Source organism: Suricata suricatta, chromosome 4 (genome assembly GCF_006229205.1).
Source record: "Suricata suricatta isolate VVHF042 chromosome 4, meerkat_22Aug2017_6uvM2_HiC, whole genome shotgun sequence".
In the NCBI taxonomy this organism is placed as follows: domain Eukaryota; kingdom Metazoa; phylum Chordata; class Mammalia; order Carnivora; family Herpestidae; genus Suricata; species Suricata suricatta.
In genome coordinates, this window is record NC_043703.1 from 10,754,731 (window position 1) to 10,780,958 (window position 26,228).

A 26,228-nucleotide genomic window follows, 5' to 3' on the forward strand; every position below is an offset into this window, starting at 1 on the left:
ACAACCAAGATCTCTTTCAAAACGTGAATGGATAAACAATCTGTTGTATATCGACACAATGGACTACTATTCAAAAATTAAAAGAAATGAGTTATCAAGCCACAAAAAGACATGGAGGAACTTTTAAATACATACAGCTGAGTGACAAAAAGCCCAACTGAAAAGGCTACATACTGCATGATTCCAAATATACGACATTCTGGAAAAGGCAAAAGCATCGTAGAGGTAGTTAGCAGTGTGTGCCAAGGGTTGCAGGTAGGGAGAGGAGAGCTGAAAAGATGAAGCACAAGAGAAAGTATTTTATATGAAACTATATGGGTAGATATGTGTCATTATGCATTTGTCAAAACACATAGAACTATACAATGCAAACAGGGAACCTTATTGTAAACTGTGGACTACAGTTAAGAATGTATCAAGGTTAGTTTATTAATTGTAACAAATGTGCCACACTAACGCCAAGTGTTAACAATTGGGGAAACTGCAGAGTACTGGGGTTGGGGATGTATATGGAACTGCATGTACTCAATGATCTGTTCAATTATTCTGTAAATCTAAAACTGTGCTTAAAAATAATTAAGTCTATTAATCATTTAAAGGGGAGCAAACATTTTGAAAAGACAGTTCACAAAAGAAGATTAATGAATGTGAAAGCATTAGGCATGTGAAAATATGCTCATATTAGGTATTAAGTATTAAGGAAATATAATTATAATCACACTGAAATAAAACTTACACATCCATCAGAATAACTAGTTAAACAGACAAGCAATGTTAAGTATTTTGCTGAAATAATTGGAACTCTCAAACCCTGTTTGTGGAAATGTAAAATGGAGGAAGGGGCATTTTCAAAAAGGATAGAAATGTTCTAGATTTTAGTTGTGGTTACATGTGTTAAAATTCCTGAAGTATACACTTAAAATAGATTTTATTCTTCATCAAATGTACATCAATAAAAATGATTTTAGGAAGCAGACATAAAGGACAGCCACAAAGTAACAAGAATTAGAGCTATCTCTTCAACAGCTACCGAACACAGCACAAACATTTCAGCACTGTGCTGATAGAAAACTACTATCCATCTAGATTTGCACACGCAGCAAAACTATCTTTCAAGAAAGAGTGCAAAACGGGGGCACCAAGATGGTTCAGTGGGTTGGACGTTCAACTCTTGATTTCAGCTCAATTCATGACCTCACAGTTCATGAGAGGAGCCCTGCACTGGGCTCCATGCTAACAGCACAGAGTCTACTTGGGATTCTCTCTCTGCCCCTCCCCAACTTGTTCTCCCCCCCGCCCCCATAAATGAACTTAAAAAAAAAAAAAAAGAAACTGCCAATCTGAATAGAAACAAAATAAACACCAGTCTATATACTTACAAGAGATAAACCTAAAACAGTGGTTCACTTGTTGATTGAAAAGTTGGAGGAACATACAAAGACAAGACTAAATTAAGCTGGCTTAGACATATCATCATCACATAAAACCAAGCTTAAAAGCCAAAAGAGTCACTACACTTTGATGAAAAGTAAAATTAGCCAAGAAGACATGTTACACTGTTATATTACTTATTAACTAATCTTAAGAATATACAAAGGCAAAACCTAACAAGCAAGGAAAAAATGAAAAAAATCCATTCTTTCACAAATTGATCAAATAGTCAAAACATCACTAGAAGATTTGAACATACTAATAGGTAATGTTGATCTACTGGTTATCTATAAAATATAGCATAATTTGAGAATATAAATTATTCTCAGACACAGATGTAAGATGTAAAGTGACTTATTCCTTGGCCTTAAGGTAAGTCTCATCAAATCAGAAAGATTCTAAATGAAAAAGATCATATTCACTTAACATAAAGTAATTAAGTTAGAAATCAATAAAATAAGGAGCGCTTGGGTGGCTCAGTCAGTTAAGCATCTGATTCTTGATCTCCACTCAGGTCATGGTCTTACAGTTCATGGATCTCACTCCACATGGGGCTAGTTAGGATTTTCTCTCTCTCCCTTTCTCTCTGCCCCTCCCCTGCTCATCTTCACTCACTCACTCTCTCTCAAAAATAAGTAAACATTAAAAAAGAAATCAATAAAATAGAAAAGAAAATTTTCAGTTACTTTAAAATGCATTTTTAAAAATCACAGTCAAAAACTGTAATAGAAATCTGGGGCACCTGGCTGGCTCACTCAACAGAGCATTCAACTCTTGATCCAGGGTTGTGGGCCCCATGTTGAGTATACAGATTAAAAATAAAATCAAGAAAAGGAAAAGGAAAAGGAAAGGGAAGAGAAGAAAAGAAAAGAAAAATCTGAAAATACCTAGAAATGAACAATCACAAAAACTACATATCAAAACTGCGAAATAGGGTTTCAATCCAGATCACCACTTTAGGCCATTCTGCCAGCTGCTCCAAGTATTGCTGGCAACGGACAGCTGACTTGTCCTCAGCTTTCTGCCCAAAGCCTTGCCCCTTCTTAGGGACAGCTCACACCCGACTGTGAGCTGACACAGGTTTACAAAGGCTCAATCTCATTGCCCCAGTCTGAAACAGTTATAAAAAACCGACTCAGTATTCAGAGCGCCCTGTAGGGTGAGTCTGCATCTCAACTCAATTCAACTTCTCTTTCACAGTCCAGCTTCTTTCACTCCTTTACATATATTGGTCCCAAGTGTATTTCCACAATAAACTTCCTGAATCTGTTTCCAAAAGAACTCCTCCTACTGCACATGAATAGATCTGAAAGGCCATTACAGTGATCAGAATAAGAGGTGACATGAGCTTAAACAGAGGAAGCAGCCAAGAAATGGGGAGAAGTTGATAAATTCAAGATTTGGGAGATGATGACCATCATGCACAAAGAACAAAACCACAAAATAACATACAATAGTGAACAGTGAATCACGGGAAAAGCCTCATTGCTGCTATCAACACTGAAAGCTCTCCACTTCCTGCCTCTGCGGTCCACCACACCGCGTGCGGCAGAACTTCCATGAGCCGAAGGAGGAGGCTGGCACAGAACTCCTTCCCGCCCCACCAAAGGACTGCTGGGAAGAAAACACATAGGACGAAGGAAAAGGTCTGTGTAGCTTAAAAGCACAAGGGAAGACAATAAATATGTGGAATACTAGAGTGCTTATGAACTAATGACAACTGTATGGACGCGAATAAAAATTAGCATATTACTAGAGCTTTCCAAGAAAGTACAATTCTGAGTCTGCTGGGAAATGTGGCTGCCATACAGCACGTGGCTACACTAAGAAGTTCCTATTGTGTATACACACAGGTGGTTTAAATTCAAGCAACCTGAGGTAATGAATTCCACTATCAATGCATTACTCACTTTGTATATACTTGGCCATAACATTTTCTACTGATCTTATATACTAATTTGTATCCCCAAATTAGTCATAGTTAGTTTTACCATTATCAACTTAGTTTTGCCATTACCTTCTGGGTTAGCACATTTAGACTGTGGTGATATACATTTGCATCAGTACTCTCTGGGGTCTATAATCATCCAGTAACTAGAATGTAAACATGTTACGTACTGCAGTCCAACTATGAATGACTCATATGTCCACTACCACTATAGATACATAATTATATAATCTCTAAAAAAGATACCTGTGGGTGATCCTTATTATCACTGAATTTTTCCCACTGGAAAGTTTAAAAAGTGTGAAATGGGCACAGGATAGTTGGCCCTTCCTATGTTGGCTATTCACACACAACACATATAAATAACTAAAGAAATATATATACAGTTTAAGTAAGAATGAACCAATAATGCATACATAAAGATACAATCAAGGCATGTTATAAGCTAAAGTAAACAAATACAAAATGTCACTTGTTTTGATATGGCAAGGAAAAGCAATTATCCTTTTTAGAAAAACTGATCTTGTCTACCGATTTCCCTCTACTCAGGCAAATAAAAAATTAGATCCCTAACTCTGCTCTGGGGAACAGAAATTGAGCACATTTCAATGTATTGATAGATTAGGGCCAAAGGGGTTCACACACGGAAGTTTCCAAACAAAAACCAAAGGCTCAATGTTTTTACGTTACTGTCAAACATTATACAGAGTTATACAGAGCCTTCTGTGTAACAAACAGAAAAAAAAAAGGTATGCAAGAAAAACAACAATAAAACAAAAGAAAGATGATGAGGACTGAGAAAAGCAAAAAGAGAGGCAATGGGAAAGATATGGTAAAAATATGGACAGAGAACTCGTGAAATCATACTAAATCTGAACTATGTATGTTGGAGTCATAAAAGAAAACCGAAGACCCTAAGTGACGGTGGGAAAGAAAGCAGAGAGGGGACACAGAACTCACATTCCCAGCTCAGGACTATCATCCTGACCGCTAAGGACCATATTACTTCAATGATGGGAAAATGGCAAAGTAAAAAAACCTCACTTTTTAATGGATTTCACAAAAAACACCATTCTCTTCAACCCAACTTTTTCCTCAGGTATTTCTTATTAAATCCTCTTAGCATATTAAACATATCTTCTACTGAGGATGTATTTGGAAAATAAATGAACAGAATGTGAGATTGTGAAAAAGGTATAAATTGTTAATATTTCTTCAAAGGTTTCTTCAGTGTACCTTCAACCACACACTCATATACCATGTGTGAAATAAACAGCATGAAATAGAGGAAATCAAAGATATGAGGGCTTAGCCAACTATTGTTATCCCTCTTAATATGAACAATTTGTTCTTATATTTTAAAAAAAATGAGAACTTTTTAGGTAATGGCAGGTCAAAAGGAAGATGGGAAGAATAGGCAAAGGAAAAGAGCCACAACAAAAAAAGGAAGACCACAGCCCCTACCCACTAATCCCCGCCAGAGGCCCTGGCATTCTCAAGAGTAATATCAAAAAGAAACCAATGGAAGGGGGCACCTGGCTGGCTCTGTCTATATAAAGTGTGACTCTTGACATCGGGCTTGTAAGTTCAAACCCCGCATTGGGTGTAAAGATTACTTAGATTAAAAATCTTAAAGAAAGACAAATGAACACACACATGGGAGAGCCTGTCTTACGAAGAACGTAAGATGTCATCACCAGAGAGAAGCGAGAAGACAGTAAGGATCAGTCACATAACCTCATCCATCTGATTCCTGAAACAGTCATTATCCCCAGACTAATGCATCCAAGGACAACCTTCAAGAATTGATGAGTAGTTAATAAGCACATACTAAATTTATTAAAATAATCTTAGATTACTTTCTAATTATCTATTTGCTGAGGGTTTATCATGATTTTCTTAATATTCCTGTTACTCCCAAGTATCTCCATGACAAAATTCAAGGCTGAAGGGGAGGGGAGTGAGAAAAGTACTGTCAAATTATGGTCTATAAATATTGTAGAAAAAAATTTCAATGTACGATTACTTAATTCATTTGTATACTGATATACACATTCATTCCTCTTTAGATTCATTCACTGAAAACCACTTACTGAATATATACTATGTGATAAACATTGTCTTAAGTACTAGAAATACAAGGGAAAATAATTCACAAGGTCAACTTTACTATAAAACAGTAACTAAATGAACATAAAACAACCATTTGCAGAGATAAACAGAACCTGTTTAATGCAGGGAATCCCATGCTATCTTAAGGAAAAAGCAATCCATCAATAGAATTCAATAAACGCATCAGGGAGATATTTCCACATTGAACTAAGTCCTGAGAACATTGTAGGACAAAGAACACACTTTATGAGATACTATTTCGGTTTAATATTATTTTCTCCTTTCTTTCAAAAATTCTTTATAACCCAATCACTCAGTCTTTCACTCCTCCTTTTAATAAATAGATACTTGAGGAAAATGTGTACTCTTCTATTGTTGTGCAGTGTTCTATACATAAGGCCTAATTGGTTTATAGTGTTGTTCAAGACCTCTGTTTCCTTACTGATCCTCTCTGTAGATGTTCTATCTTTGGGGGGGTGGGGGGCTTAAACAACCAACATTTATTTCCCATAGTTCTGGAGACTGAAAAGTCCAAGATTAAGGTGTATACGGGTGCTAATCCCATTTATCAGGCACAGGGCTCTGCCCTGATGACCTGATCACCTCCCAAAGACCCCACTTCTAAACACCATCACAATGAGGACTAGATGTCAACACATGAATTTTTTAAAACGTTTTTAGTGTTTTTTATTTATCCTTGAGGGACAGAGAGAGACAGCACAAGCAAGGGAGGGTCAGAGAGAGAGGGAGACACAGAATCCGAAGCAGGCTTCAGGCTTTGAGCTAGCTGTCAGCACAGAACCTGATGCAGGGCTCGAACCCACGAACCGTGAGATCATGACCTGAGCTGAAGCCAGACGCCCAACCGACTGAGCCACCCAGGGGCCCCTCAACACATGAATTTTGAGAGGACACAGACATTCTGTCTATAGCAATTGGCTAGAACTAGCAGTGTTTTAAAATTGGCTTTTATTAGCTTGGGAAAGCCAACTGTTAAATTTTCCAGAAACCTGGCAATAAATACTCAAAATGCACCACTTTCTAATTATTTTGCTACACTTAGGTATTATCTATGCTCTTGATGGTACTGTGTCGGCATGGCGGAAAGACTATAAAATGGCATGCAACTAACTGCACTTCGCCTCCACATTCCACATTCAATAATGTCTCCGTGGTGGGGCCCCTAAGTGGCTCAGTCAGTTAAGTGTCCAACTCTTGATTCTGGCTCAGGTCATGATCTCACAGTGCATGAGGTCAAGGTACATGCTGGACTCCACCTTGACAACATGGAGTCTGATTGGGATTCTCCCTCTCCGTCTCTCTCTCTGCCCCTTTCCCACATGTGCACATTCTCTCTCTTTCTCTCAAAATAAGTAATAATGTCTCACTGGTAACTTGAAATTGGCCATGGTAGAAGTAGTGACACCATGGAAATCAGCAAACTTGCTCCAAATCAAGGATTTTTTTTAAATTGGAAGACACATTGTTCAACATTATTGGTGAGAATTCCACACACCCGTCAGAATGGCTAAAATTAACAACTCAGGCAACAGGTGTTGGCTGAAGTTTGAGGTGTTCAAGAAAGCCAGTGTAACTAAAGGAGAGTAGGCAAGGCGTATAGTAGTATAAAATGAGATTGGAGGCAAAGGCAGGTGTCAAATCATTTGGGGTTTGTAGTCAGGCTAAGGAATTTTTATTTTATCAAGTGCAAGGAAAGGTCATTAGAGGGCTTCAAGCAAATACCGAGTGGGATGAGAAGGGGGTGTGTCCTTATTACTTAGAGTTTGAAAATATCACACTGACTATTACGGGAAGAATGGCTTTGAAGTGTTTAAGAAGCAGAGAAACTATTGTCACAGTCCCTACAAGGACAACGGTAGTTTGGGAGAGGGTACTAGTAGTAAAGATAGGGAGCAGTGAATACGGGAGGTAATCAAATGAAGGACTGACAGTGTCTGTTGATATACTGACATTAGGATGACAGGGCAACGGCACCAGGATAGGTCGTGGGTTTTAGCTTTAGAAACTGAGTAAATGGGAGTGACATTTACGGAGATGTAGAAACTGTGGATGAAGGAGGCTTAGAGGATGGTGAATTTGAGGATCAGAAAACATTACTTAAATTGGACACAATCAGCAACGGTGAGAAAGACGTGCCAAAGCAAAGAATCAAAACAATCTGTAACTGGTTAAAAGGCAGGTTTCAGATTTATAATTTCTTTTCCTTTTACCAATCAATTTGACTTGATTGTGTTAAGGACCTTTGATCCAATAAAGAAGATCAAACTTTAATGCAAATCAGTCTCACTGATTACTGTTGTCTATCTATGGAGTTAAAGATAAACTAGGGATCAATAGCTCTGTATCAGGAAACTTAGAGAAGGTCCAAGGAAAAAATCAGGAGTGAGAATGAAGGAGACAAGGCAGACCAAAAATCAAGTACACAGAAGTAACATATTAAGCCCTAATGGTCTCTCCCCCTGTTGATAAGAGGCTGTTTCTTTAATTCCACATGTAACATGCTTAAGTGCCTTACAGCATTTTCCACCAAGTGGTGACTCAAATGTTAGCTCTCATCCTCTAATCCTTTTAGTTTAGCAAAAGTATAATGAAAAATTGATAGTCTTGGGAACTAAAAGAACCTATATTTAAAGCAGGCCCACCACTCAGTAACTCTGTGACCTTGAGCAAATTACTTACCATTTCTAATCCTCGGTTTCTTAAATGTAAATGAAAATAATTAACCCAAGAATTAGCATTAGAAATAACACTCACAAAGTGCCTGCAACATGGAAAAAATGCTCCATAAACAAGAGCTACTATTATGTAAAAGACACCTAATTCATCAATGCTCCAGGCAGTTAGCTTCCTCCTTTGGCCTCATAGATTCCTATTTCTAGGAGAGAAGACTTAAGAGGGGAGAGAACCACAGAAAAGACCAATTTAATTTTCTCCAGGTAACACATAAGAAGGAAAGCAGAAAAATGTATGAATAGGTATATACGACATAGTCAATCTGCTACCTATAAATGGACAGGTTCAAAGGTTTGATTATAATCAATTGTTTAGAACTAGGAGCATTTTCTTTCCGTGGAATCAATGTTTAATTCAACTCTTAGATGAATTCATCAAGGCCCATCCCAATCATAATTTGGTTAAAGTGTGATAGATTGCAATAAAATAGTAGAAAACAAAACTGATGAATCACCGAAGAATACAGAATGCTGAGAGACTAATATGTAATTTCATTCATTTTAGAAGCTGGCACTTCAGAAAAACAGTTTTATGGGAGGTTTCCGTGGTGATTCAGGGGGGTTTTCAGGGAAATTCCAAAAGCTTTATAATAGGCTGATGACCCTGGTTCTTTATTATGTTTTATTTCACCTCAAATTTTATGGCTTCCCTTTCTTTCAGCATAAGCAAAACACTAGCACTGTTAGACTTCACAGCCATGATTACGATCATTTATTTCACAATGAAAAGGAATAACTGGAGAAGAATAAGAAGATAGGAAAGAGGAAGGAGTCATAAAGGTTGTGACTAAATATAAAGAAAAGAGCCTGAGATGGAATTTGGAAACCTCTGTAGTAAGCTCAAAGGGGACCAAAGCGCAGCATTAAAATATTGAGAGAGGAAAGCCTAGTGGTGAGAACTGCTCAGAGTCCCATTATGATTAACTGATTATTTTAAAGGTCACAGATTAGTTGAAGGAAAAAAAAAGGAAAGAAAATGTATAAGACAAGATTAAAAAAAAAAAGCAAGCAAAACCATCTGCAGACTGCTATTTACACAAAGGAAATGCCCAAGAGGTGAAGATTCATAATTTGAAATATAACTCACGATCTCCTTCCAATTCCTTTCATTTCTCTAAGTTCATCCAAATAGTCATCCTTTTTATGTAGATACTCTTGTATCTTATTACATAGTTAATAACAATACTATCTAAACTACATGGTTGACTGTAATCTACAATACACAACTTCAGGAGAAAGTCTCCTCCAAACCCAGCAGGTATGCGACATGTTCTTAGGAATGTCAGTGACTTCAAACCTCACAGAGATGTTCTTGATTTTCTTCAAGAAATAAACCATGAATCAGTTCCATGTAGTCCAACTTATTCAGCAATCTAACAACTCTTCCTGTGAAATACTGAAATTTTTTTTTTTTAATGTTGATGTGTCTGAAGAAATGATTAAGGAAGAGATGTTATAGTCAGATAAAATAAGATTTTCTAAGACCTGGTCTTAAATCTAAATCTGAATTAGCAGCTATGTTTGCAAAACAAATAAACAACAAAACACACTTAACCGTGAGCCAAACCAAAAACAATTTAGCCAGACCCAACTAGAAACAGAGACACAACAAGCCAACAACTTTCCAGATCACTCAAGAACTGTTCAGCTAGCCTGAGCCAACTGTAATGAATGTATTTACTAATGCAATCGGTTACTTTCAGAAATAAGATGTATATGCCATGTATCACAAGTAAGTAAATATTGCCAAGCCAATGTTCGCCCAGTGGATAAAACAATTCCAAACAATGGATCTTAATGAGAAAAGAGGACTAAAGAAATGTTAATGTAGGATGCTGAAAAGTTTGGCCCCATTCACGTAGGAATGCTAAGAAGGGGAGATCTCCTGACCAGCCTAGCACTGTCGGATTTCTCTCACAAACCTATGAAGTTCTGCAAATATATACAAATACTAATTTGATTAATACAACTGTAAAGTAATTGGATAGCACCACTAATCCATGATAACAATTTGCCCTCACACATTTTTGTTAACTGGCAGATACTGAGACTATAATAGTAGTCAATAAGAAACGCTTTTTTAAATAAAAAGTTGATACACCCTGCCCCAAGTATAACTGTACCTAAAACAGTCAAGTCAAACAGTCATTAAAATGCCCTTCAGTCTACCTTTTACTCCAGTTTAGAATATTCCGTTCTGATTTTTCACACTGTTTCCTAGCAAGATTATTAAAACATCTTAGGAAGAGGTAAAACCTTGAAGAGCCTCGTCAAATGTGAAATCTCCATTTTAGTCATCTATGTCTTTAACTTTAATAAGTTCTATTCAGCTAAGTACATAAAATTTACATTATATCCAATCTCGAGTTAAGACAATTCCTTCTTTTAATTAGCCAGTGATTTCAACTTACAAAAGAGTTCTAATTAAAAAGCCAAATTACTCTTTAAAGTTCACTTTAATAATATGGTAATTCAGCTGATAAATTCTTCCAAAGGGACAAGTAATGAGAATACTAAATGTATTAAAATATTATTTGCTCTATGGGGTTACTTATTACATGTTTACTCAACCGTATCTGCTGAAAGACACAGAAACTCTACCAAAGTTAATTTAAGAACTTACCAATTTCCCTCGCAATTCTGACAGCTTCATCTGCATCCTGTAAAAGCAGGAAATGAGACCCAGCATTAATCCCATCAGCCATTGCACAAAGTCTTTAGGGCAGTCATATATTGCACTACTGTCTCCTCTGATTCATTTAATGTTCAATTTTACAACCTTCTAACTCTTTTCTTTCAGAGAAATGTAAAATTAATACCATAAGTGGAATGTAAATTCTACCTCATCATTATTATATTAAGAAACTCAAAGCAGTTTGAAATGAGCTGGCAGGAAGCACTACCAGAATTGCCAAATGATTTGGTGCAGTTGCTGGAATTTAACAGCAGAATTTAGATGTTTACAATCAATACTGAATCATAAATCAGATCATTAAAGCTTGTCTACAGCCGGCTTGTTCCTGTCCCTCTGATATTTACATGTCATGTTTTCCTGGATTCTGTCAGCAGGGGGAGTTGATTCTCTATTGTTTGGGAGAGGCTCAAGATTTTCCAGAAATAAAAAAAAGTAAATTTCCAAGATCTCTAGGAATTGCCAATTGTCCCCCAAAAGTTTCCTTTAGTAGTTGCCATTACTTTTTCTTTTTTATTTCATCCTTTTTTCAGATACATATTTTATCTTTACATCTTGTTAACTAATTTAAAACCTTAAATTCCATGAACCAACTTGTGAGGTAAAACTTCAGAAAAGCCAAGGAAAGCAAATGCCTTCATAAACAGTACCAGTAAGAGTTGATGTATGTACGGATTATTGCTAAATATCAACCAATGCAACTGAAAGGGAAAAAATTTCCCTTGAATCTTAGCCATTTCATTGATCATTAACTCACCAAGTCACCCAGCACAGGACACTCTTGATACATCTCCCCGTGAACAATAAACAGAATGCTGAAAAGAAGGTGTTACATCCAAGCCACCCTAGTAAATCTGACTTTTCTTTACAATTCAGTGATGTAAATTAATCACAAGGAATGACAATAATGTTTTGAAACCATTAGCTAGTGAGAATGCCTGAATTTTTCAAAAATAACTTTAAAATATTGAAGTGAAGGCTGGTATTTTTTAAGCTTTTAAGCTAGTAATCTAAAAATGTAGAGTAACCATGCCAGAATGCTCCCCCAAAAGGAGGGGCGGGGGATGTTTATAACTGGTTCATTTATGTCTAATAAAAAAAAAAAATCTTCCTTAAAAGTCTTCAGTACCTAATAACATCCCCTGAATAAGGAGGTTGGCGGGGGAAGTTGTCAGAAAAATTTAATTTCCTTTCATTAGCCAGTCTGCTCCACAAATAGGTGCTTGTTAAGTTCAAAGCGGTCCTGAAAGCAACATCAGTTTTAAGTCTCTCTCTCTCTCTCTTTTTTTTTTTTTTAACTCCAAGCAGTCACATCTGCTAATGAGATTTTCCAAATAACAATTGTTCTCAAGTCAGAGATAAATCTATACCTCCCACACTACTCTCCCCACAAAAATCAAGGTTTACTGCTTTATTACACCTTGCTGTTTTCGCTGACCCTACATTCTCCGAATTTTAGCTTAAAGGGATAAAAATCCATGAAAAGGGTCATTTAAGAATGTTAGTGGTTTCCACACACTGAGTTTGAAGGTTCTTTGTTCCAGCCAGTGACAGTTATTGGAGAATACTTCCCCTTAATAGCCTCCGTCAGGAAGTGTTAAACCTGCCAAATGCGGACAATTAGTGCCTCGCGAACAAAATACAGGAAGAGCGCTGGCTGATGGAGACTGGATTATAAGAAGCCTAGAAGGAAACTTTTAACATGTCTTTTCTTTCAAACGTGTAGTAGTACATTTGCAAAAGATATTCTGAGAGAAAATAAACTGCTGTCTCAAAAGTCAGTCACCTTGAGAGAAGTGACAAACAGGCAAATGTTAAAAGATAATGCACAGAATTCATTAGTCATACTTATTACATACATATTATAGATGTGTGTATATATAAAGAGATATATATATATAAAGAGATAACTATTTACACAAAGCAAAACTTCAAAAAAACATTTGTCACAAATCCAACATTTCTATTAACAGACACAAAACAATCTCATCTTTTAACTTAATCAGTATGTTACATTTCCTGACTATGATTTCTTATGCAGTATTTGGGGCATACTTTAAAAAAAAAAAAAACATTATTAGGGCACCTGAGTGGCTCAGTCAGTTAAGCATCTGACTCTTGGTTTCAGCTTCCGGTCATGATCTCACAACTCATGAGTTCAAGCCCCGCATCCAGCTCTGTGCTAATGGCTCGACGCCTGCCTAGGATTCTCTGTCCCCCTTCTCTCTCTGCCCCTCCCCTGCTCAAGCTCTTTCTCTCAAAAACACATAAACATTAAGAAAATCATTATCTAAGTTTCAGGTTTAACTGGGCAACCTGTATTTTTATCTGAAAACTCTTAAAAATAATTTTTTCCTACTATGAAAAGCAAACTTTACTAAATGAACTTCCAAGTAAAATCAAACTGCCTTAAAAATTAATTTTTCACTTGTCATTCATTTATCCCCAGATATTTTATTCAGGGCATATTATATATTGGACATTTAAAATTATTATCAGTTTCAACAAGAAAAACATTCATTAAATACACTATTAAATACATTGATCTCCAATATATTCTTTTAGCACATTTAGCTATTATCCGGCTACATAAAGAGATCAAAAACCCCATACATCCCTAAATTCAACAGCATTGACACATCACACAGTATAACTTTCCTATAAAGACTATAGATAGAAAACATTTAATTTTTTTTAAGTCTATTTATTTTGAGAGAGAGAAAGAGAAAATCTCAAGTTGACTCCGCACTGTCAGCACAGAGTCCAACACAGGGCTCGAACCCACAAACCACGAGATCACAATCTGAGCCCAAATCAAGACTTGGACGCTTAACTGACTGAGCCAACCAGGTGCCCCAGAAAAACATTCTTTTAATAAAAAACCTCAAATCAACAAGAAAAAGACTAACAATTTTCAAGAAATATGGCAGCCAAAAAAATGAGAAATTTTTATAAAATGAAATCCAAAGGAACATATGAAGTATGTTCAACTTCTGTCATAATTATAGACATTCAAGCTCAAACAAGGAGACACCACAGTCAACCTGCCGGAGTCCGCCAACAGCCAGGAGAGAAGGCATGAAGGTGGACAGACAGGAAGCTCACCACTGACACTGTATGAAAATCTTTTTAAGAACTATTAGTATCTACTAAAAGTTTGAAGACTTAAATCTTTCAACTCAGCAATTTCATTTTCAGAAAGCTATCCTATACACATAGGCACATGCATGCACACAGAGAGACATATAAACAAATTATTTTTAATTTGTGGCTGGTGTTTAGATAAGAAAATCAGAAAAACAATTTTAAAGGTTTTCAGTAACGGACTGGTACCGAAAAGGATACATACATTAAATAGAACATGCCATGGTCTTTTTATAAGTTTTAAAAGATAAGGTTGATCCATATGTAATAATACATCCACAGGACTTAGACTTATTTAATAAGGGAAACTGAAAGAGAACAAACAAATCAACTGAGAATTCAAATAAATGACACATGGAAACAAACAGTACTGAACGTGTTTTAGATAGACTGCTCAAAAAGCATCCTTCTGAGGGTACCTGGCAGGCTCAGTCAGTAGAACATATGACATTTGGTCTAAGGGTTGTGAGTTCGAGCCCCACAGTGGAGGTAGAGATTACTTAATAAATTAAAAAAAAAAAAAAAAGGTTCTTCTGAAGTAAAATATACACTAAAGCCTGAAGAAACAGTCGCTGCCATGGGAAGATTAGGGTGAAAGAAGTGTAGACAGAAGGAATAGCATCAACAAAACCCCAAATTTGGAAGCCATTTCCTATGTTCTAAAAACTGAGTCTGTGAGGTGAAAACTGAAGACAAAAAGCAAGTGGCAGAAAAGGACAGTACAAAATCCAGCGGAAGGCATGGCGTCTCCAGCAGGACCTTTTGAGACTCCGGACAGAGTTCCAAATGCCTTGGCTCTCTGCCAGAAAATGAGGACTAAGGTTTAGGAAGGTAGTCTTCCACGTTAGGAATACGCCACAGTGTGCACCGTGGGGGAAAGCAAGCTGCAGGATAATACGTATGGTATGAGCTTATCTACATTAAGAGGGAAAAATACCTTGGAACGCTCAACAAAGCTCATGTATGAACGTATTCAAACACCTCACCTTGAGTTACTGCTCAAAAGTAGAATTAAGAGTTGGAGAAGAGGAAACTTTGACTTATGACTACAGACTCTTAGGTACACGTTTATCACTCGTAAGATACAAAGTTCATGCTTCATGCTACTTTCACAATTTAAACATCAAACCAGCCACACTTGAAGGTGTTATTCAATCTAATTAATGATTTCCAGGACATTAAATGTTAGCAAAACAAACTAGTATTCCCAAAATGTACTTAAACTTTTCATAACTCCCCACTGCCTTAGAACCAAACTTTAATTCCTTTATTTTGCGTTGGTACTGCATCCCGCCTGTCTGCGCCACCAGTCTGGTCCCCAGTCCCGCCCCACCTCTGCTTCCCTTCCCACCCCCAAGCACACGCACACATTCCTCCAGCTGCCAGGCCTTTACCCCTCCTCCTCAGCTCAACCAGAAACCCCCTTCTCTTCCACCTCCTTCCACCAATCCAACTCTTATACTATATGCCACACACCAGGCCCTGATGACAGGAGGGAACAAGACAGGTGCCATCCCAGCCTTCACATAATGTTTAGTCTAGTGGGAAAGACAGATCCTTATAGGATGCACAGCAGCTAAGAAATCATCATTGAGATGCATGTTACACAGAAGTGGAGAGGGCATGTGACCACAGGGAATCTCTAAGTTAAAAACAGGGTTTCAGGAAACTTCTCAGATGCTGCGACTATGGAGAGAGATCTGACAAATGACAGAAAGCAGGATGGGACAGAGTCAGCGGCGCTGGGGCCTGAAGAGTAAACCAAACTGCACAGGGAAGCGGAGCCACCACAGACCATGATAAAGACACTGAACTTCAGCCTAAGAGCAAGAAAACGAAGAGTCCTCACTCTGGCTGCATTTTGAAGAGTCCGAGCTTATACTTTACTCATCATTTTGAGTACAGTTCTTGCCTCTTCATTTCCCTACCACAGTACAACACAAGCTCCGTAAAAGCAGAAATTGCTGCGCTATCTGGTTCAGTGATGGATTTTAAATGCCTACAACTGCCTGACACATAGTGGCCATTCAATAAACAGCTGTTGAAGGAAAAGACACATGAACAGTTTAGAGAGAGGCAAGAGGGATGTGAGGGCTTTAGTAGGGAAGCTGTAGTCCAGATGTGAGAAAAATTCCCATTTTCTCGCAAGCTCAGGAGTGCGCACTTCACATCTCACCTAAATCTCACTTTCTCGAGAAAGCCCCTCCAGCCCTCCTAAATCAGGTTAGGTGCCGTTGCTGTGTGATACTGCACTCTGTCCTTTGATTATGACAGCCCGTCACTTCATTTCCATGACCACAATGACTAAGTCTGCTTGCTTGCTACAAAATCCCCAGAGCTCAGCAAGTCAATACATCAGCGCGGCATTTGTTGAATGAACACACTGCCATGCATCAGCTTCCCCAGACAGCAGCCTGTGGCACCAGGGCGGCAGCACCAACAGAAGCGCTCCTGTCCAAAGCATCCGTGTTTGAAGCGAATAACCGTCTAACCAAGGAGATGTGGTGGCTGTTCAAATCCACGCATCTAAGTGACAGACAGCACAGGAAGTACCACAAGGTCGCTCAGAGCAGGAGCTCAAGAACCAGAAGGGCCTGGGTTTCGCTTCAGTTTAACACAAAGTGCACTCAATGAAGTACTGCGGCCACTGGGCCAAACCGAGCCCAGTATGTTCCCTTGGCTTTTTATCCTCAAGCACTTCTCTTACTGCAAGCTGCAACTTCAAATGCTTGCAACTTGGGTTTCACAAAACCTATTCTTTATTTAAAAAAAAAAAAAAGCCTATTCTTAAAAAATAGTGCCACCCAAACTGTACTTTTAAATAAATGTTTCATTAATTTAAAAGATCAAACTTTCAGGGAGCCTGCTGGCTCAGCCAGGTAAGCATCCAACTCTTGGTTTTGGCTCAGGTCATGATCTCACAGTTTATGAGTTCAAGTCCCACATGGAGCCTGCTTGGGATTCTGTCTCTCTGCCCTTTCTGTTCTCTCATTCTCTGAAAATTAATAAACTTTCTAAATAAATAACTGATCAAACTTTACATGGCAGTAAGTTTTCAAGCTGAAGAGCCACAAGTTTACATTATGCTAAAATGTAGGAGAAAACAACAAATATTCAGCTTTATTTAATAAAAATGTAAAATAAGTATTAAACTTTATTTTACCAAATATATTTCACTTTTTATTTACATAAAACAAATCCCTTTTAAACAAATCATCATTACTTTTTCACAAATCCAATTTGGCAATATTTGAAGAAAAAGAATTGCTTCTACTTTTAGCTTTAGAACATTCTTTTCTTTAAAAAAATTTTTTTGGAAGTTTATTTATTTTTGAGTAAGAGATAGAAAAAGCATGAGTGGAGGCAGAGAGAGGGAGACACAAAATCCAAAGCAGGCTCCAGTCTCTGAGCTGTCAGCACAGAGCCTGAGGCAGGGCTCAAACTCATGAGCCATGAAATCATGACCTGAGCATAGTTGGACACTTAACTAACTGAGCTACCCAAGTGCCCTTTGAAGATTTTATTTTTCAGATTTTAAAGTGATTTCTACACTGAACATAGCGTACGAACTTAAAACCTCCAGATCAAGAGTAGCATGATCTACTGACTGAGCCAGCCAGGCACCCCTAGAACATTCTTAAAATAGTTTCCACATCTATGCAACATATGATATACAATAAAATGTGAAAATACTACAGGAATTAAGACAGCAGATTCCATTTAAGAAGTGTTCTGTATAATAACATTATATGATTTATTAAAAGAAGATTCCTAAGAGGTAGGACAATGATCCTCTGAAAATCAAAGCAAAATCAAATACAAAAATTTCAACAGAAGGAATAAATTTGATGCCACCGATGCCCTTATACAATTTTTAATTCAAGTACTTAGAACATTTGTTTTCACATCAAAAGTTAATACAATGAGAAAACACAGAAAAGTATAAAACTAAATGAAACAAAATATTAGCAATAATATTCCTGATGGCTTCAAATCAGGAAGAAGGACAAAGGAATGCTCTAATAATATCATTTGACTCTACTCTCCTAAACGATTATGATCCCTGTGGTTCATTCTGTAATCCCAGCCTATAAATCCAGTGTGCAGGAAGCCACACTCAGGTTCTGAAGTTACTGAGCACTTGGGAACACTGATGAGGTAAATATTAAGCTGCATATAATTCCAAAACAGCAGTCCTAGAAATGCAGAAAGAGTAGACACCACAGAACCAGTAACTATTCCTTCTATTCCTCTCTTTCAGCATAATTTACATTAAATGAGCCCTATCATCTAACCCAAGAACAAAACAGTGAAAAATTCTGTTTATAAGAGGAGTGGATGATGTTGCTGTATCTAAATAAGCAGATCACAAAACTGACCAAAGGAGTTAATAAAAATTGGGTGCTTTTTCTACAAACCTATTTGTTAAGACGCTACAGCACCCACCTGGGGGGCATCAAAGTCCAGGGGCTAAGAACACAGGTGCTGGAGCCAGAAGGCACCGGCTCCGAGACACCGGCTCTCCGACAGCGAACCAGTTACCTCCGAGGGTGCCTCTCTGAAATTCGGTCTCCTCACCTCTAATACGGAGATAATAACAATACTATTTCTTAGGGTCACTGAGAAGATGAAATTAGTTGAGGCTGACGTACAACGCAACAGTATGTGGCACACAGGATGCTTAGCAATCTGTGAGAAAATGAGCAGCCTGCCACCTGAGAGTCTCAAGTGTGTTTCTTGCCTGCCTGTCTTTGGTTGGCATCGTTGGGAAAATAAGTAAAGTTATGCACCATAAGATGGCCGACGGTACTAACATAAGCTCTAGCTTCTAGCTTAGAGGCTCCTCTTCCGGGTTCTTCTTCCTGCCCTGCTTGCCACACACGCCAAATTACTACTAATGCGGAATGCGGATGTAACACACGATAAATTGTCCCCCGTGCTTGCGCTCAGGCCTCAGATCTCTGGAGAAGGATCTCTTCTGAGACTGCCGGTGTAAAATAAAATTCCATCTGCCCAGGTCTCCCAGTGCTGCTTGGTTTTTCCGCCAGAGATCCAGTCTGGTTCCATGACAGTTACTATCTCACGGTCTTCATGCAGCCTCTGAACCCACACACCACAGAACTATTACTGTTTTTACAGCACTGCAAATGACGGGCGCCTGCATCCCCAGGACACTACTGGATCAGATGCTCTGTACTCACTGTTACCAATGAGCAGGGAAGAAGGGCAGGGAAGGGGAGCAAAAACTGTAACAAGGACAGGCAAACTCAATTTGTTATCACTGATGCCAAACACCCAATTTACTTCTCTGGTGATTCAGACCACACTTCCCCTTGCTACATATCGCCCACCCACTCAACCCTGACCTCTATACTCCAGGGATCCAAGTCCTGCCACTGATTCACATAAGCAGCTACTGAGAGTTTACTTTCCTCAGCTGGTTCTACAACAAATTAGCAATTGTTCTGGGGGTGGGGCGGAAAGCATTACTTCAATATACTAGGGGTAAAAGCATATTTGTACACAAAAAGCATCAAACTATTCTGCATTTGTGGATAAAGCAGAGCAAAACTTTCCACAGTCCTTGGTTCAGGAAAACACGCTCCAGCTGACTGCGTTTTCCAGACAACCCTGAGTCAAGCAGAAGATTGTGTTTTAAGATACTTTCAAATCTTTCTAAACTTTAGTATATATTTTTGTTGTTACTATCAGCATAATAAACATAATTGAGTCTTTTTCAAAACTATAAAGCCACTGAGGCATCGTCAGGAGAATTCTTCATGGTTTAGCAAGAGAAAAGGACACAGATGTCTATACTGTACTTTGTAATTACTAGGACACAGCTTTTCAATTTTTTGGGTTTTTTGGGTTTTTAAATGATTCCCTTCATGCTAGTTTTTGTTGTTTGGCTCTTTCAGGCTGAAGCAAGAGTGCAGTTTGTAAAATCTGGCTAACTGGGTGACAAAAACAATGACTACTTTTAAACCTATACTGCATAATTTACAAACCTCAAATTACCACACTCTGCTGAGATGTAAATAATCCTACTATTCTCTCTTAAAGGGCAATAAGAATTCAGAGAAGTTTAACGAATCTACCAAATTAGAATGCTGATAGTATTCACAACCAAATGCAGCGATTTCATCTGTGGAGGCCCCTCCCTCCGCCCCACTCCTGACGCGCACCAGACCACACAGGCTATCACTTCAGTGTCCACCAGGCCCTCCACACCATCCACTCTGCTCCATCCTAATACTTTGTTTCAGGCCCCTATCATTTCTTGCCGGGAAAGAACACTTTTCCTTCACTGACTAGCTTCGAGTTGTGGACTGCTCCAATCCATTTTCCACATCACAAACCAAAGTAAGTTTTCTAATTCTAGAATTCTATCATGTTCACTTTTCCACATGAAACCATTCAGAGGTTCCCAAAGCCCTAAGAATAACCTCCAAAACCTGGTGCATAGCAGTCAAGGCCACATATACCTGGATCCTCATTTTCTCTCCAGCTTGTCTTACTACAGCCCCATACACTGTGGACCTGCAGTTTTCAAAAGCTCCCACCACCTCTGAGCTCTAAGCTTTCACAGGAAGATGTTTTCACTAACCCTGGAGCTGTCTCCATCACCACCCTCACTCTTTAGGTACCATTGGTAGATCTACCAGGACACCCTCAAACTAGGTTCAGTGCCCCTCCTACATGTGCCCCATGCACTCTGAGCTCAGAATATTAAAATGTATTAAGTTTCCTATCTACTTGGTCTCCCTAGGGTGCCCTGAAGCTCTTTAGGGTTCTGCAGCTTGTTATTCTTTGCTAGACAAGTGGGCTAGGGTTCCAAACCCTGTCTTCAACCAGCTTGAAACTCACACTCTTCCTGGCTCTCAAGCTCCTGAGATCAAGTTAATAAGATGTTGAATAGAACATAACTTGTTAAAGGCAATTATTTGATACCAGATGACTACTTGAGAATGATACCTTAAAACAATGTGAATTTTCTCTAATCAAAAGGATCATTCAAAAACCAGACATAAAAAAAAATTCCAGAAGACTTTTAAGAACTATACAAAAATATTAAAAGAATGTGGGGCACCTGGATGACTCAGTGGGTTAAGTGTCTGACTTTGGCTTAGGTCAGAATCTCATGGTTGGTGGGTTCGAGCCCCATATAGGGCTCTGTGCTGACACTTTAGAACCTGGAGCCTGCTTTAGATACTGTGTCTCCCTCCCTCACTCTGCCCCTTCCCCAATTGTGTTCTGTCTCTCTCAAAAATTAACATAATTTTTTAAACTGTGTTAAGATTTTAAAAGAATAACAACATAAATATTCAAATGGGAAAGGAACAAAAGGTTTATTTTAATTTTGTGTGTTTTTTTAATTTATTTTTGAGAGACAGATAGAGATAGTGCGAGCGGGGGAGGATGAGAGAGAGAGAGAGAGAGAGAGAGAGAGAGAGAGAGAGAGAGAGGAAGATACAGAATCTGAAGCAGACTCCAGGCTCTGAGCTGTCAGCACAGAGCCTGATGCGGGGCTCTAACCCACCAACCATGTGATCATGACCTGAGCCGAAGCCGGATGCTTAACCGACTGAGCCACCCAGGCACCCCAGGAACAAAAGTTTTAAAAAGAAATATAATGAACTGAAATCACATTAATTTACTCAAGTTAGAGGTAAAAATTACTTGGGAAAAAAATGTAGAATGCCATTGTCAAGAAAAAAAGAAATTTAGCTTTAAAAACCACTATCAGTAAAAAGAGCAAGTGATAGAAGAAATAAAAGGAAAAAAAGAAAAAAGAACCTATGGATTTTTAAAAAAAATAGAATTATCTATAATTAACACATATATTCTTTCAATGGTAAAGTACTGCCAGTGCAACTGCTAAAACCACAAGATATTCCAAAAATCTATGCTATTTATTTGCATAAGCAAACCTCTATTTGCATAGACACCCTTAAAAGTAATCTTTTACCCAAAAAATCTAAACTATAAAATATGAAAAATAGTGGAGTTCCAAATGAAGGCAGAGTTACTACACAAGAAATCTAAATTAATAATCAGACTTAAAAAATATTTACAGCTTCTTATATGTCAAATAATTAAAAATGAAGTAGAAATAAAACCAGCATAAAAATTTATCAGCCAAACAAAAGGGCATTCCTAAAATTATTTTCAAATGCTTATCAGAAAACTATATCTGCAAGTTCGTTTGTGGCTTAATTCAGACAACAGGTGTCGAGAAATGTGCACCATAGTTAAAGGTGACACAGGTAAGGAGAATCTGTCATTCAGAGCATCATCTAACGCATACAAGAAGACAAAACTGAAAAGTGGGGTTTTTCTTCTACTTGCTACTTGTCCCTATTTTCCAAATTAACAGAGGCTGCAAATTCAAATAAATTGTCAAATGCAGCCTCTCTGAAAAGTTGAACAAGCAAAACCAACTTTATTACCTACTACAGTTAAAGATGCCATCACTTTGAGGCAATCTTGAAAGTTTCACTAAGTTCTGTTCAAGACCCTGGATTCCAAAACTGCAGTGCTCCTCGGATGCCCGCTGAGCCCCCACCTGGGGGTGGCCCCAAACACAATGGTGAGAAAAATCTTACTTTGGGGAGAGTTCCAATTTCCTTTTCAGGAAACTTAGAGACCAGGAATCTGTTGAAATTATGATTAGACTTGAACATGTTTATTATTGGAGAAAGCCCTCTTTTTGTTAACAAAACCTTCCTTATTAGTAATAAAATATCCTCAGTATATTTTGTTCTAACTCCATAGAAAGAGTTCAAATGGAAGACAAGCATAGGATCTACGAATTTACCATCGTACTAGCTCCAGAAGCCAATATATTCAGAAGGTTTCATCACACTGGTATCTAAATAGGATAAATTTGCTTTGAAACCTTTAATAAAACCTTGACAATCTTCTGTGCCTTGTTTTGTCCATAGGAGTCTGGGTATGGGAGAGATCTCCCCTCCAAATCTTAAACCACCAGAGCACTGCATATTACAAGGTCTAAATCAGAGATGGCCAACTTTTAGATTGGACGCTAGAGACGTGTTATTACCAGGTTCACATGAGTTTGTCTCAGGCCAAGTCTATGCTCTGAGGCAGACTTCTCTTTAAAGGTACTAAATCCAAAAATTAAATTTATGTTCTTATCCTACTAAATGGCATAATCTCACCTAGGATAATTCAGAATTACAGTAGACTCTTTTGTAACCCTTTATTGTCGAGAGCGAGAGAGAGCAAGAGAGAGAGCACGCGTGCGACAGAGTGCGCAAGCATGCACAGGGAAAGGGTAGAGGGCGAGGACAGAATCCCAAGTAGGCACCATGCTGTCAACACAGAGCCCAATGCAGAGCTGGAACTCACAAACCGTGAGAGCATGATGACCTGGGCCAAAATCAAGAGTCAAGTGCTTAACCGACTAAGCCACTCATGCATCCCTCTTTTGTTTTTGTTTTTAAAAAAATTTTTTTGGTTAACATTTATTTATTATTGAGAAACAGAGAAAGACAGAGCATGAGCAGGGGAGGAGCAGAGAGACGGGGGAGACACCGAATCTGAAGCAGGCACCAGGCTCTGAGCTGTCAGCACAGAGCCCAACGCGGGGCTCGAACCCATGAGCAATGAGATCATGACCTGAGCCAAAGTCAGACACTCAAATGACTGAGCCACCCAGGTGCCCCCAGACACCCCTCTTTTGTAACCTTTTGATATGGTTTGAGAGTCACCTGTGAGGTGAGGGGGAGACTCAAAATCTCAAACACCTAGTGTTCTGCAATTTTTTTATTACAATGAGGAAACCTCCAAAAGGAATTCAGATTACAAGTTTGTTTCCTTCCAAAATTCACAAGAAGGACAAAGCTCATAGGGAAGAGGAAAGGCATAGGAAAAGACAAATGAATTATGTGAAAAACTTAAAAATCTCTCAAACTTCATGGTCTTCATCCTGCTATTCCTTTTCCCTCCATCCTGTTTTCCCCCATTTGCCCCTGTGCTGCTCTTTCTCCTACTAACCTGCTCCCTTATTCTTCTCACTGGTCAGAGACCCTCAAAGCAACATTACCTTTTAAGATTAAGCTACTGTTGGGGCGCCTGGAGGGCTCAGTCAGTTGAATGTCTGAATTCGGCTCTGCTCATGATCTCATGGTTCCTGAGTTTGAGTCCCGCATCAGGCTACCTGCTGTCAGCGCAGAACCTGCTTCAGAACTTCTGTTCCCCCACTCTCTGCCCCTCCCTTCCTTCAAAAATAAAATAGGGGCGCCTGGGTGGCTCAGTCGGTTGAGCGTCCAGCTTCAGCTCAGGTCACAATCTCATGGTTCGTGGGTTTGAGCCCCATGTCGGGCTCTGTGCTGACCACTAACTCAGAGACTGGAGCCTGCTTCAGATTCTGTGCCCATTTCTCTCTCCACCCTCCCCTGTTCATGCTCTGTCTCTCAAAAATAAATAAATGTAAAAAAAATTTTTTTAAAGAAGAAAATAAAATAAAAACATTAAAAAATAAATAAATAAAATTAAGCTGTGAGAAAAGAAGGGTAAGTCTACTGGGCACTTCAGAGAAGGGCTCTTTAGTACCTTTAGACAGCATTCAGGAGAAGACGCTGAAGCAACTGTTATCCATTTTCCTCCTTGTTTTTTTTGTGAGTAGTCTTAAACCAGAAACTAAAAATTTTATAAACAAACAAAACTGGATGGAAATAATCATATAAGCTGATCTTTAATGAAATACTATACCTTTTGAAAGAGCCTGAAAACAAAAGCAGAGTAAGACCCAGAAAAAACTGATGGCCTTACATATAAAACCAGATGTTCCCACTCCAGAAATTAAAGCACTCTCTTGATATGGACAACAGCAGTATTGTAAACAATAAAAAAATTAATAATAAATTGTTCAGTAATAGCCAAGAAAATGAAGGAATATATATATATATCTATCTATAGATAGATAGATAGATATGTACACACACACACACGAAATCAAGTACCTATTTCCCATTTTACCCCTCAACTTAGGAGGAGAAATTTCACTAATTGGTAATTAGTGACACAGGTAATAACTGTAACTTTAAGCCCCACCACTGTTACACAAGCTGGCTCTAAGAGTCAACAAAGTACTCAGATCATGAGTATCTCTAATACCCTTTAATTTCTCATGTCCCAGCCCACACTGTAACCTTTGGACCTTGATTCAAGGAACATTCCTTCTCCCTGCAAGACACGACAACATCCCCTGATTTCATAAGAAAGAATATACAACACAAACAGAATTTCCAGATCATATGCTTTCCCAATGACCACATACACGAACTCCAGAGGACTCTGCTACTCATCATCAAGACAAAATTAGTATGGACTCTGATTATTACCTGTGTGACTAAATCAAGTGCAAACTGAAGATTTCAAGTAGGCCAGATTTCTTGTTAGAAAAAAATTACAGTGACACCAGCAGAAGTATTGGGTCTAAATAGATCACAGTGCATAATAACCCATCTAAGCCACTACCTGAACTTCACAACTCACTCCAACAAAAATGTAAAGAAAAACCAGGACTAAAGGACTAAAGAACAAAGACTAAAGAAAAACTAAACCGTATCTGCGGCCAAGGTCAAAGAGGTTTTTGCCTACTTTCTCCTCAAGGATATTGATAGCTTCCTGTCTTACATTTAGGTCTTTCATCCATTTTGAGTTTATTTTTGCATATGGAATAAGAACATGGTTCAGGTTCATTTTTCTGCATGTCGCTGTCCAGTTTTCCCAGCACTACTTGCTGAAGAGACTGCTTTATCAAAGATGAGTTGGCCATACACTCGTAGGTCCATTTCTAGGTTCTCTATCCTGTTCCACTGATCTGAGTGTCTGTTTTTGTGCCAGTAATACTTATTTAAAATCAGGAATGCTGGAGCCATAGCCTGCCAATCACTGGTTAGAGAGAAAATTCTGAGCTCAGCTTTTAGCTTGTTACTATCAAGGTACCCCAGAGGCATCAAGCAACTGTTTCAGAAGCACCTGCATGTGCAGTTCTGAAGTTGCAGAGAGAGTGAACAGACAGGTTCCAGATGGAAGACTGCCACAGGGCGAGTGTGTACAGTAAGAAAAAATTTCCTTCTGAGAACCCAAAATAAAACCAAGACTTACAGAACAAAGA

At 38.4% G+C, this 26,228-nt stretch overlaps 1 protein-coding gene across 4 annotated transcripts in view; it reads right to left on the minus strand.

Annotated features, from left to right (window-relative positions):
- The window catches only part of PCCA (propionyl-CoA carboxylase subunit alpha), a 403,439-nt gene that overhangs the window by 264,045 nt on the left and 113,166 nt on the right, over window positions 1-26,228 (minus strand). For all 4 annotated transcript variants that reach the window (XR_003907575.1, XM_029936479.1, XM_029936480.1 and 1 more), the window contains one exon: window positions 10,868-10,904. Coding sequence is in view for 3 of the 4 variants with exons in the window: in XM_029936479.1 (XP_029792339.1) it covers window positions 10,868-10,904 (37 nt within the window). In the remaining variant the exon portion in view is untranslated. The remainder of the gene's footprint in view (window positions 1-10,867; window positions 10,905-26,228) is intronic.